Source organism: Sturnira hondurensis, unplaced genomic scaffold, assembly GCF_014824575.4.
Source record: "Sturnira hondurensis isolate 20B ecotype Veracruz unplaced genomic scaffold, ASM1482457v3 Scaffold0003090, whole genome shotgun sequence".
In the NCBI taxonomy this organism is placed as follows: Eukaryota; Metazoa; Chordata; class Mammalia; order Chiroptera; family Phyllostomidae; genus Sturnira; species Sturnira hondurensis.
Genome location: NW_028075721.1, coordinates 509,539 through 523,017, shown reverse-complemented (window position 1 = coordinate 523,017; position 13,479 = coordinate 509,539). Strand labels below are relative to the sequence as shown.

At 37.7% G+C, this 13,479-nt stretch overlaps 1 protein-coding gene across 1 annotated transcript in view; it reads left to right on the top strand.

Moving 5' to 3' along the window:
* The window catches only part of CYB5B (cytochrome b5 type B), a 31,290-nt gene extending 18,068 nt beyond the window's left edge, over positions 1 to 13,222 (top strand). Inside the window, exons 4-5 of the mRNA XM_037041389.1 lie at positions 6,833 to 6,861; positions 9,620 to 13,222. Of these exons, the coding sequence (XP_036897284.1) occupies positions 6,833 to 6,861; positions 9,620 to 9,713 (123 nt within the window). The 3' untranslated portion in view covers positions 9,714 to 13,222. The remainder of the gene's footprint in view (positions 1 to 6,832; positions 6,862 to 9,619) is intronic.
* The last annotated feature ends 257 nt before the right edge of the window (positions 13,223 to 13,479 follow it).

The following is a 13,479-nucleotide window of genomic DNA, read 5'->3' as shown; positions in this document are numbered from 1 at the left end:
AAAACCTAATTCATTAAAGTTTGGAATGGGGAGGTAAATGCCCTTTAGATGAGTAGTGATTGGCATTTACCAAAGAATTTTGTCAGTTACTTTGTTCCCTCTTTTTGTCTGACATTTGTATTTTGTAACATAATCTTTTGAAATAAAGCATAGAATGTATAATGGCAGAATCATTCTTGAAAGAGACAAAATACTCTTTTTGCTAAGGGATCTCAGGGGACTAATGTCTTCTTGTAACGTTCCATTTAGAAATGACATATAGTTTGGCAAAACAAGATGTCAGAGGACAAGGTAACATCCATTTGTAAATCAGTCCTCAATGTTATAGCAAGTTTTTCATTTCTTAGGTCCCAGCAGGAAACATCCTATGAGTGTTTTAATTTTTTTCTTCAGTGACGTCTTATATATTGTATCCCAGTGGATTCTTGAGAGAGTTGTGTATAAATTTATTTGAGAAGATGCTTTTAATCCTTGAATTTTGCATTTATCTACAGGGAGACATGTTTGCCATGGCAGGGCTGACTCTAGGGATACATGCTTTGCAAGCCAGTAACTGTTAAGCAGTCTTCTCAGCCAGAAAGAAATTTTAGTGTGTTGGAGCCTTCATGAGAAGGCTGTCCTCAAGATCTAGACTGCGTGGCTGTGTCATCATTGGGGCTATAAAGGGTTGAAATCATGTACTTTCAGTACTTAAACTTTTTAGGTCATTAGATGAACCTACTATTAAAATTCATGTAGTGATAGCTCATGCTAAAGTTTCTTTTATTATGGGGGAAAAATCCTATCCAGTAGTATTTGAAGCCAAAAGTACCCAAGTTGTTTTTCATAAGTACTGGCCACATAGATAGCAACTTGTTCTAAATGAAAACCTATGAAAACTACCAGACCACCCAAATACTCATTAAATTTGCTGAAGGTGTCCTGTGGCTTAAAATGCACTTCTAATTTTAAATACACAAAATCATCTTGGACTAGCAAACACACAATTGAGGAAATAACATGTAAGTTCCTTATAATAATTTCTATTTTACTTAAACACTTGGAAGTCTAAATATAAACTATTTAGGTTGAACATACATTTATAATGTCCCTTTTGTATATTTTAATGAATTGTAATCATAATTCTGGCACATGGTTTCCTATGTTTATGTCCTGGTGACAGTGTACACTGTTTTTTTTCTTCTTTTTAAAAAATATATTTTATTTTAAAAATATACTAAAAATATTTTTTAATATTTTTGCTCCTGGCTGGCGTAGCTCAGTGGGTTGAGTGTGGGCCTGCGAACCAAACAACTGCAGTTCGATTCCCAGTCAGGGCACATGCCTGGGTTGCAGGCCAGTTCCCAGCAGGGGACTCACGAGATGCAACCATACATTGATATTTCTCTCCTTCTCTCCTCCCCTTCCCCTCTAAAGATAAATAAATAAATTATATATATATATAATATATATATATTCTTGATTATGCTATTACAGTTGTCACATTTTCCCCCCTTCACTCCCTTCCACCTTGCACACCCCCTCCCACCCATGTTCCCCCCTTTAGTTCATGTCCATGGGTCATACGTATAAGTTCTTTGGCTTCTACATTTCCTATACTATTCTTACACTCCCCACTGTCTATGCTATTTATTCTCTGTACCTTCTCCCTGCTTCTCCCCTTCTCACTCCCCTGTTGCTAGCCCTCAATGTGATCTCCATTTCTGTGGCTCTGCTCCTGATCTAGCTGTCCTCTGAGTTTGCTTTTGTTTTAGGTGTGGTTGTTAATAACTGTGAGTTTGCTGTCCTTTCACTGGTCATATTTTTTATCTTCTTTTTCTTATATAAGTCCCTTTAACATTTCATACAGTAAGGGCTGGGTGATGATGAACTCCTTGAACTTGACCTTATCTGAGAAGCACTTGATCTGCCCTTCCATTCTAAATGAAAGCTTTGCTGGATAAAGCAATCTTGGCTGTAGGTCCTTGGATTTCCTGACTTGGAATACTTCTTTCCAGCCCCTTCTTGCCTGTAAGGTCTCTTGAGAAATCCTCTGACAGTCTGATGGGTACTCCTTTGTAGGTGACTGTCCCCTTATCTCTTGCTGCTTCTAGGATTCTCTCCTTCATTTTAATCTTGGCTAATGTAATTATGATGTGCCTTGGTGTGTTCCTTCTTGGGTCCAACTTCTTTGGGACTCTGAGCTTCCTGGACTTCCTGGAAGTCTATTTCCTTTGCCAGACTGGGGAAGTTCTCCTTTATTATTTGTTCAAATAATTTTTCCACTTGTGGCTGTTCCTCTTCCCCTTCTGGTACCCCTATAATCCGGATGTTGGAACGTTTAAAGATGTCCTGGAGGTTCCTAAGCCTCCCCTCATTTTTTTGAATTCTTGTTTCTTCCTTCTTTTCTGTTTGGTTGTTTCTTTCTTCCTTCTGGTCCACTCCATTGATTTGAGTCTCAGTTTTCTTTCTATCTCTGTTGGTTCCCTATGCATTTTCCTTCATTTCACGTAGTGTAGCCTTCAATTTTTCATCTAAATTGCAGCCAAAATCAACCAGTTCTGTGAGCATCCTGACCACAAGTGTTTTGAACTGTGTATCTGATAGGTTGGCTATCTCTTGGTTGCTTAAAAGTATTGGCTCTGGGGTTTTGATTTGTTCTTCCGTTTGAATCAAAATTTTTTTTGTCTTGATGCTCCTGTTATGTGTGAGGGGTGGAACCTTAGGTGTTCACTAGGGTGGGGCAACCCAGTAGCTGGGTTGTGATGCTGTATGTGGGGGCGAGGTCCGAGATGAAAGTATGGAGCTTGTTTTGCTCTCTCTCAGATTTTGGTCCCCTCTGCCACTTCCCACAAGCAAATGGGCCCTTCTGGTGCTGGTTCCCAGGTGGGTGGGCTTGTATATGTTCTAGGACCCTGTGGGTCTCTCCCAACAAACTCTCCTGTGAGGCTGGGAGTCTCTCCCGGCACCTTAGCCCCGTCAAGTGTTTTCAGTCGGTGCTTTTAGGCTTTATTTCCCAGTGCTGGGGCCCTGGTTTGAGCGGTCTGTCTCACTGACTGTTTTTGCCTGGTTTATCTGCACGCAAATGTGTGACTGCAGTGAGCCAGCAGCCTTTCATGTCTCACTGGGTTTGCTCATTTCCTCCCTGAGCCAGAGGTCTGCTAGCCTGGAGCTGTCTCGGCCCCCACGTCTGACAGCCACCACTTTTTCCTGCTGCGACCCCTCTCTGCCCTTCTTAGTAGTCTGGGTGAATGGTTGTCGGACTTTGTACAATTTCTGTACAGTTTTCTGTCTGTTCTGGTTGTGTTTTTGTTTGTAAATCTTTGCTGTCCTTAATTTTGGTTGTGCGAGGAGGCACAGTGTTTCCACCTACACCTCCATCTTGGCCGGAAGTCTCTTCATTCTTTTTGAGTACACTGTTTTTTAAGTGTGTGTGTTCTTCTCCTGTGTTTTCTCATGAATAGGGTTCCAGAGTGAAAGCACCCCTACTGACCTCTCAAGTCCCCACTCAAATATTTGTCAATTATGACATTTCTTTATTCTTTTAACAGCATCAAAGAGGGTCAGAACTGAAGGGCACACAATGCCTCTTGGCAGAGTATCTAGAAGAACACCTCTATATACCTGGTGTGAGATAGAAAAATCTATACATAGTAGAGCTCCTTCAGTCTTCCTAGACGTGGGGGAATGGGGTCTCCTCTTCTAACCTTTAGAAAGCTGCTTTTGTAGGTTTTGCTAAAATGCCCTTGGGTCAGAAAATTGTGTTGAGTTGATTAAATATGACTTTAGAATTCAAGTTCATCTGGTCTGAGCCTTTTATTTTACAAGTGAGGAAACTGGTTTAGCATTGAGCTTGAAGATTTTAGACATAATTTTAGTTATGGGCAGCTTTATGAAAAGGTTACTCAGATATTATGAAATATTTCCTTTTATCCTGCAAAGTTCAGGTTTAGTATTTATGTGTATATTAATATATTTACTTACTTATTTTACAAGGACATTAAAGTCTTAATGAACTTTGAACTTTAGGAACTAGTATATTTAAACAGTTAATTTCTGTTAATTTTGAACTGAAATCAGAGTAGGCTTTAAGCAGTTTGGTTGTTTGGAAGTGTATCCCAAACTCCTTGGAGAATAAGGAGACATGCATATTAGTTATTCGGTAAGAACTCTGTATTTGATCTGCTTTCTTGTAACTAAAATCATATAGTATTGCAATTACTACTTTCCATACCAGATATCTAGAGCAGTCACTGTTCTCTTGACCAAAAATCTTGCATGTAAATGTAAATGTAAATGTGGGCATGAATATAACCAGCCAGATATGCCTGAACAACCAAAGGGATAAGTTAAAGTCAATCATAAACTGTAGGAATTTCACTTAAACATCCATTAGATTCAGCACAGGGCTTTGAAATGGAAATGAGAATTGGAGGACTGTGTACAGAGGATGGAAAGGTGGAGGTGAAGGAAGGTTTTGTGTTAATAGAACCTTTTTGTTTTTAATTTTGTAAATTTAAAAATAACTTGTTCAGTTTCTTTCCAAACTTGGCTGATGTATTTGGCTACTAAGGACAGTGTCTGATAACTCTTTCATTCTAGTTGATTGACAGAGTCCCTGTAGTTTGGCAATTACTTGGTTGTCAGTATCCTAAAGAGAAGGTGTGCTTTTTTCTCTTCTTTTCTCTTCTGATGTTAGGGAAGTTGGTCTTTTTGACTCTAGGGGTGGAATGATCTTAAAACAGGCATTGAAGTATTTAGCTAAAAAATATATATGTTTTAATTTTTTATTGCTTATTAGCAGCTATTACAATTTCAGTATTTTCTGTTCTCTCTGATCTCTCTCTTCCCCTCTGTCTTTCTCCTACTTTGTTCATTACATTTTCTAAGGCTCATTCTAGTTAGCGTACGTCCAGGGCTTTTGGTTATAAAAAAGACTAAAAGCTTTGAATCTAGAGAATCCATTTATATGAACTGTATGTATAGTTTTTATTTTTATTTAAGATTTTATTTATTTATTAAAAGATTTATTTATTTTTAGAGAGGGGAAGGGAGAGAGAAAGAGAAGCAAATATCAATGTGTGGTTGCCTCTCACACACCCCCTCCTGGGGACCTGGCCTGCAACCCAGGCACATGCCCTAGCTGGGCATCGAATCAGTGACCTTTCAGTTAGCAGGCCAGCACTCAGTCCACTGAGCCACACCAGCTAGGGATGTATATATGGCTTTTAATGTGATGCATATTTAACATCATAATACATATTTTATTCCATAGTGCTGTCAGGAAAACCTTTCAAATCATCCCATTTAAAAGTACTGACTTTACATTTTTGTTTTATAAATCATTGTATATATGTGGAAAAAGCATAAAAGGCTATGGATGTTGTATTGATGAAATGCAATTATTTCTTAGCTGCTATAGTGGAATATTTTAAAAGGAGACATTGTAAACTGATGCATGCCCATCACCACTACCACCCTCTCCAGATCTGTAAACGTTTGTTTTATGTCTCAAATATTGACCCGTGCATGTTTTAATTGGCCCAGGATGTGCTGTTCTAGTGGATGTGTCCCAGATGACAGTAATTATCAAGGTCTCAGTGAAGTATAGTATGTAATATAGCTTATCTAACAATTTTTATTAGAAGTTTTACTTGCCTATAGGCTAATGTCTTTCAGGTTTAGGGCATGCATTCATTCGCATGATAGTATTTTGGATATATGAAATTAAAACTCATTTCATGATCTGCTCTCAAGTATCTAGGCCACTATGTAGGGTTTTTATAAATTCTGGGATATTACTGAAAATGGTGGTCAACAGAGTTAATATTCTGTATTCGCGCCCTGGAGAATTTCTACATATTGGCAGAGATGGTATTTTGGGCAGTGGTAACCTGTATTTAGTGGGCTATTGCCCTCTGGCAGTAAGTTAGCAGCAGGTATTTGGCACTACACATTTAATTAATGGAATCAGTAACTTTATCTGATACTTACTTTAATTGAATTTTAAATATTTAGTAATAGTTTTTTTAAGATATAATTCAGAGCCTATCCAATTCACCTGTTTATGCCAAAATTTTGTTTTTAAGCCTCTGTTGGCATTTTCCTTCCCTTAATTATACTCTCCCCCTTTCCATTGTGAAATGAATAAGTTCTCTAATCATTTTTATAATGATTTCAGAGAATAAGCCAAGTTATTTCAGTTAATGTATATATTGCAAGTTGACATTATTTTTAAAAACCATTTTCAGCCCTGGCTGGTGTAGCTCAGTGGGTTGAGTGCAGGCCTGTGAACCAGATGATCGCGGTTCGATTCCCAGTCAGGGCACATGCCTGGGTTACAGGCCAGTTCCCGGCAGGGGCCAGTTCCCAGAAGGGATTGCATGAGAAGCAACCATACATTGATGTTTCTCTTCCTCTCTCCTTCACTTCCCCTCTAAAGATAAATAAATAAAATATTTAAAAAAATTTTTTTTCAGAAAATGTGATCTTAGCTACTGCCAGTGGTAAGCCCTACTGAACCAGGCATGTCATTGTAACTACAAACTGGTCCATTTCAATATAGTTTGTGTCAGTAGCATTTTTTTTGGTAGCATTTTTTTTAACATCTAAAACACGTTTGAGTCATTTCTTTGTGCTTTCATTAATGGTTCTTTGCTAGGGAATACCCGTATATTATCAGAAATAGAATTCCCAGTGCCCCCATCACATAGATTTGTGTACCTCAAATTGCATGAAAGATGAAGTTTTGTTATTAGCCACAAAGTCTGTATAGATATTCAAGAACGTTTATGTGCTCTGTGTTAATCTTTATTCTTTCTGTTTGTCATTTTAAAATATGCATCTTCTCCAGGACCCTTCAAAAAATAGCACCTGCAAAAGGTTAGTATCCCCTTAATGCACTCCATTATGCTCAACATAACATCTGACAAGAGATTCTTCCATAAATCTACACATATGAGATAGCTTAAGAGTACAGTTTGACAGCTAATTCTGTTGTGGCAGAAATTACTGCAAATTCAGAAGTTCCTTAGCATTAGCAAAATTAATTTTTACAGTTTTAATCTCAAAGGTTCATGCCTTGAGTAATTTTCAAATCAAATTGAAATCACAGTCAGTAAGAAGCTGGTATGCATGGGCAGACAAGTAACTGCTAGTGAGTCAAGCCCAGCCTCTGCAGCTCAGCTCAGCTCAGCCATGTAACTAACTAACTGCCACTTAAAACTTAATGTCGTTTAATCCTCACAATGACTCTATAAGGTAGGTACTATTACATTTATAGAAGAAACTATTATGTATTAACAGTCGTTCAGGAATGTGGGTTTTCTCTCAAGGGTTATTTACAAAACACCTCCTGTAGTAGTATTAGTACTGCAGCTCTGAAAGGGTTAAAGGTGCCATTCCTTTAGTGCTTCTACCTGGGAGGACTGAGAATCCTTGGCTTATTACAAAACCTGTATAGAGATTATGTAGAACTGCCCATTTTGTCTTTCTGAGGCCCTATTTAAAGCATTTCAGAGAGAAAAAATGTGTCTTTTTCTCCTCATAAAAGTGTCGTGTCTTTTTTTTAATTTGAGGTGAGGGACAGGTTATCAGAAAAGTGCAAACTTGAAAGAAGCAGTAAGTTTAGCTTTCTTAATATTAAGAACTTATACTTAATAAAGAACTAAAAAATATAAGCCTTAAACTTTCAGTAGACTTTTGCTACAGATTAAACTGAATAAGAATTATTATGCAGATACATAAAGAATTTCTGCAAATCTATTAAAAAATAGTGTAGAATATGAGAAAATGACTTAAGCACCTTGTAGAAGAGGAAACACAAATATTAGCATATTAAAAGTTTAATTTCATTTGTTATCAGAGAGGTGAAGATTAAAATCTTTGGGTGTATTTCACACTAACCAGATTGGCAAAAATTTTTATTTTTAGAAATCAGAGGAGTTGTTTAGGAAGTAGATCACCAAGATTCTTAGGCCCTCTTAGGGGAATATAAATGGGAAAATCACTTGGGAAAACTGTTTGGCATTATCCATTAAATATGACAATATGAATAACTTTTGACCCAGCAATTCCATTTCTAGGGATGTACTCAAGAGAAATGTGTGCACAGGTACACCAGGAAACATGTACAAGAGCATTCATAGCAGTGTTATTCAAGATCTTAAAATATGGGAAATAATTCAAATAACTATTCATTAATAAAATGAATGAATTCATTCTTACATATTTGTACAGTGGAATGCTATAAATTGATAAAAATAACTGAATCACAACTACATGCAATAACCTGAATGAATCTCCAAGAAGAGAGTTCTGTCTTATGGCCAGGAAGTTCTTGTTGAACCTGAATTCCCCCCTGGTGCAGTGTAAATGTGTTTCCTCTGGTTCTAGTCTCAGTGGCAGTTAAATATTGTATTACCAAGGTTTATATGAGGATTGGTGGTCAGCCATCCTTGGTCTATTGTACTGAAGAATTTCTCTTCATTGTTTTCTCAAGGATCCTGCTTTTGAGCTCTTTTGTGTCTTGTGGTTACTCTCCAAGATACCTGAATTCATGACTTTTGTGGGGAGTTTACTTCATAGTTCCCACGTATCATATTGCCGTTGTATATGCCAATATGCTTCAAAAATAAAAAAGCTATCTGGCTGATACTCTAAACTTGTCCAGAGCAGCTGTTGCCATAAATGTGCAAAGAGCTAGGCATGTTTAGGCAAAGAAAATAATGTTTATTATTGAATCTGGTTTTCTTGGCTTCAAAACCTTTTAATACCAAAACTGCATACATCTTAAGTAGAGGGGCAGCCAGGTCATTTGGATCATGGAGTTACTCCTTCAAACTAGCAGCACTAATAAGCTCTATCAGAGAAGTAGAATTACTCTAAGGAGAATGATGGCTGTTCTGAAACGCATAAGGAAAATCTTTTACAGGACTTTTTAAGCCAACTGCCATTTATCTCAACTTTATCAAAACTGTCAACATTGTTCTATGTGTGAGTACATGTGTCTGTACTAATATCAGTGCCCAAATTAACTAGAGATTAAGTGGATGGATTTGGAATCCACTGCTTGACTAACTTTGCTTTGTGATTTTGGGTGCTAGCTAAGCTTGTATTTCCTGTGTTAAAAATGAGAATAATAATAGAACCTATTTCATAGAGTTGTTGTGAGGATTAAGTTTAAAAAATATTTTTGAGACAGTTATTGCTGATAGTTATATTAGAAGTTAATGCTTCAAATAAAGAAAGAAATAAATAAAATGGTGGCTTTTTTGTTTAAAAATGTTAATTGTAGAATATGGGAAAAAGCACAAAGGAAAATCTAAACTATCCATAATCCCATAACCCAGAAAGAACCACTATATGACTTTGTGAAAACACATTCGAAGGTGTATATATGTATCCTTTTTTGGTAGCACACTATACATTGTTTTTAATCTTTTTAAAATTATCGTTTATCATTGTCACTCCAATCTAAATATTTGTTCATTTCTAACTAGTGTGTGATAGAAGCAGTTAAAATTCCCAAAGTAAATGAAAACTCTTTGCTCACAATAATATTAAAATGTGTATGTTGGAAGATAGTGAACATTTGGTATAAAATGTTCATGACTTTATTGCTTTTTTCCCCAACTTCTAGTTGCTGGGCATACTGGACTTTCCCCATCATAGGCGCTATTCTCCTAGGTTTCCTGTACCGTTACTACTACACGCCGGAGAGCAAATCCTCCTGAGGAGGCCTTGTTGACGTCTGGAAAGCTTACCCACTTGGGATTGAAAACTAGAGACTTGATTGGAGGCTGCAGTGATGCCCTGTTCCCAGATCCTGCCAGTTGTATTCTTCCCCCTTGGAGCCCAGACGGTTAGCCACACATCCACCTCAGGCCTGGGAACAGTGTCCTTCTTTCTCAGAGCCTTATTTCCAAAGCACCTGTTCCCTGTTCTGTGTCCTTGCCAATTCACTGGTTTCCATGAGCACCTTTATATTACAAAATTTTCTGTTAATAGCTGCAATCCTGGTGACATTGCCCTTTGGTAAAAATGCACATGAGGTGCATTTTTTACCAACAGCAGCAGCACACTCTGGTTTTGAAGATTTTCTTTTTCCACTTTTCTTTTAAGTAGATACCATTATTTTAAAATTCTGACTTAATTTTATCTGCCATAAGGGGTTTAATTCATGAAGTAAGTTGTACACCTGCAACTTAAAACACAACTGCCAAATGATCTTGTTCCTCGTTTATAGTTGTTAAAACTAGAAAGAGCTATGTGATCGTCTCCTCCCTCCCCAGCTAGTGCAGCAGATGGCTCTTGCCACCCCTTAGTCCACTTTGTGGTGCTGTACAGAACTGTGCTTTCCTTTCATTTCTCAGAACAGAGAGGCACAGGGAAGGGGAGCCCTGAACAGAGCTATAGGGAGAGTTCATAGCCGTCTTTCTTTGGAAAAATATTGAGAAACACTGCTATAGCGCAGGAGCCTGGAAAAAGCACCAAAGATTTCGTCCTTTACTTTGGTTTGGCACCAGTTTCTAGGCATCTTTTTTCTTAGTTTTCCTTTCCCTCAACCATCTTCTCAGTAAAATATAAACTTGTAATTATGTCTGTAGAGCTTTACCGGAGATTTTTGCTGCTTTTTTTGCTTATTGGTTAGCAATTTTTTTTATTCCCTGTTTTCATGAAAGTGAGAGACTCCAAAATGATCAAAGATATAATATTTGATCTTCTTTTTGTCCAGTAACTTGAAATGGGGGATGGTGACAAGAGAATGTTTTTCATTTTATCTGTTTTTTACCCCCAAGGTTCTAGTTTGTGGTTGTGTTATTTTTCTCTTGAGAATAAAAACCTCGTAGTTTTGGGTTTTTTTTTTTCCTTGGAAGAGTGTTTCATTGAAGAGTAGGTTACTACTTGGAATTATGTTACTGTTTCTTCTTGGTTCAGGAATTTCTTTGGCATATTCACCTTTACTTTTTTCCCCTGCGGAAGCACCTGAGGAGACAGTCCACTAACTGTTTTCTGCCCACTACTGGTTGAGGTGGTTTTTCTCCTTGTCCTCTGAGGGTTACCAGTCTGCCTCTGAGCCATTGTCATATGCAGCAGGGAGCAGTGTGGCTCCAGAAGGACCATGGGCACTGCTTAGTCTCTCCTCCTGCTTTCTGCTTGCCAGGGACTTGACAAGACAGGAAACAGCCTGGCACACCAGTGTTGCCCATGCAAACTGTTTAAGAAAAAGTTCAACCCAGGTCTTATATCCTGTGATTTAGCAGTTAGTGAATTCAGAATTCATCAAAATATTACCCATTTTTGCACACTTGGATATGATACTATGGAGTGACTTTGAAGGATTTCTGGCCAACTTTTATTATCAGGGATATGGTCTAGTCAAACTTTTATCATTAGAAAATGTTTTCATATATATTATAAGATGGTACTGTAAGACAATTTATTGAAAACAACCACCTTTGGTTGTATAGCAAAACTGGTGTGACTGCCGATGCTCCTTTATTTGAAGGCAAGGAAGAGATGCCTTGAGTAAGAGTTTGTGTGTAATTGCTGTGCTGTGAATTGCATGATTGCATGGGACCATGCTGGGTAGAAGTAAAGAACAAAGGAGCATTGAGCTGGAAAGAGAACATTCAAGCTAAAACTAAGCCGGAAGATAACTTGGATTGATCACAAGTGTATTGGCAGTCTCCAAAATTGAATGAAAAACATCTGGCTTATAAGAAACATTAAAGAACGGTAGTCTTAAGTAAAACTGGTGTTTTTAATATTTTTTAGTGTAAACACCAATGCAAAAGGCATGTTTTTCTATTTTATATTGGTTGTCTTTTCCTGTTTATATCTGGACTTGTTTTTGCTCAGAGCCAGAGGAAAAGATTTTCAGACTTTGTCTCTACCATCCATGAAATTCATCCAATACCCAGGGCTCCTTTTGATCTGCTAATGTGATGTCACTTTGTATTATGAAAACAACTTCTGGCTCTGTTTGCTATTATTCTGCTGCCTACATAAACAGCCAGGTGAAAGGTAGAGCCTTTGTGAGAATTTGAAGAGGTTTTTCTAAACAATAAAGTAATACAGCATGTTAGCCAGATCCATCAAAAAGGACTTCTGTTTTAAGAAGTAGACTTGAATTCTCAAAACAGTCTCAGTATTGGTAGATCGTGAAAACCCTTCTGGAGCGAGTGGAGCCTGCCCCTGCTGGCTGACCGGGCCCCAGAACCGGTCTCTGGGATGTTCGGTTGTTCTTTCCCAAGGATGATTAGCTGCTGCTGCACACCCTGCTGTACACCCTGCTGTACACATAATGGCTGGGGATCTCAAAAGAAGATGAGGGGGAATTTGTGCCATCAAAATAGGTTGTACTGGTCTCCAAAATTTCCTGGCCTGCTGTGCTTTTAAGAATTGGTTTTGTTTCCAGATAACTTCTACATTTGTAAAGACAAAAAAGACTGTGTTTAGTCCTTATGTGACTGCTTAAACAGAAACAAAAACCCATTAGAACCTATAATTTGAGTCTATAAAGTTCTCTGAGCAGTTGTCATAAATGCATATGTTGTGAAATGAGAGCATTGTTGAGCTTATACTCATTTAGTTCCCATGTGGAGCAATGAAAAATGCTTTTTATAGGCCAGGTATGTCATTACCCATGGTATCTCATGCTTGCAATCTCAAGTGATAGCTATCTGGTTACATTCCATTTTAGGAAATTAAAATGCAAAATGTTAATGTTTATTATGTCCTTCCCCAGGAGAACTGGATTTAGATATGTCTTGCCTTAACAAGAAATTGATTATCTTTAAACTATCTTATTTGGTTGTTAAATGTCACAAAAGTAATGGGGAGTTTGGTCACATTGGGCTGTCGTGTTCTGAAAGAGCCCGGTGGGGAATATGTGGGGTGATCTCAGAGGAAGGTTCCAAGAAGCAGAGCTGAACTTCAGTTACCCACCCTACATGTAGCCTCTTCCTCACGAGTTTTAGGAGCTGCTCTTTGCCTGCATCTATATTCTACATTTTCTATTTTGACAAAACATTATCGTGATTATTTGACTTTCTTTTTACTTCATCCTCAACTGTGAATGAGTAATATTAACATTCCTTTTGTGTATTCAATAATGCAGTTTGTTTACCTATTTTATTTCAACATATTTTGAACAAAGATCTTTGTCTCTTTCTGCTGGAATGTGCACACAGTGAATGTTTGTTAGAGCCACTCACAATAAAGATATTGTTTTCCTTTTCTTGCCCTGACTACAGTTATTTAAAAAAAAAAACACCCCATGACAAACTTCTTTTTTAAAAGTAGAAGTGTTGACTTTGTAATCTTTAGGTGTCTTGGAAGAAAAGAATTTGAGGAGGATGAAAGTCACCTGTATCTTTGCTGATGCTGTGTCTACTATAACACGGTGGGGAGTTCAGGATTCTTGCTGCAGCTCCTCCCTTGAAGTGAGTTGCTTGTGTGATAATCATGAGAGGCAAAAACCAAGACTTTTGCTGT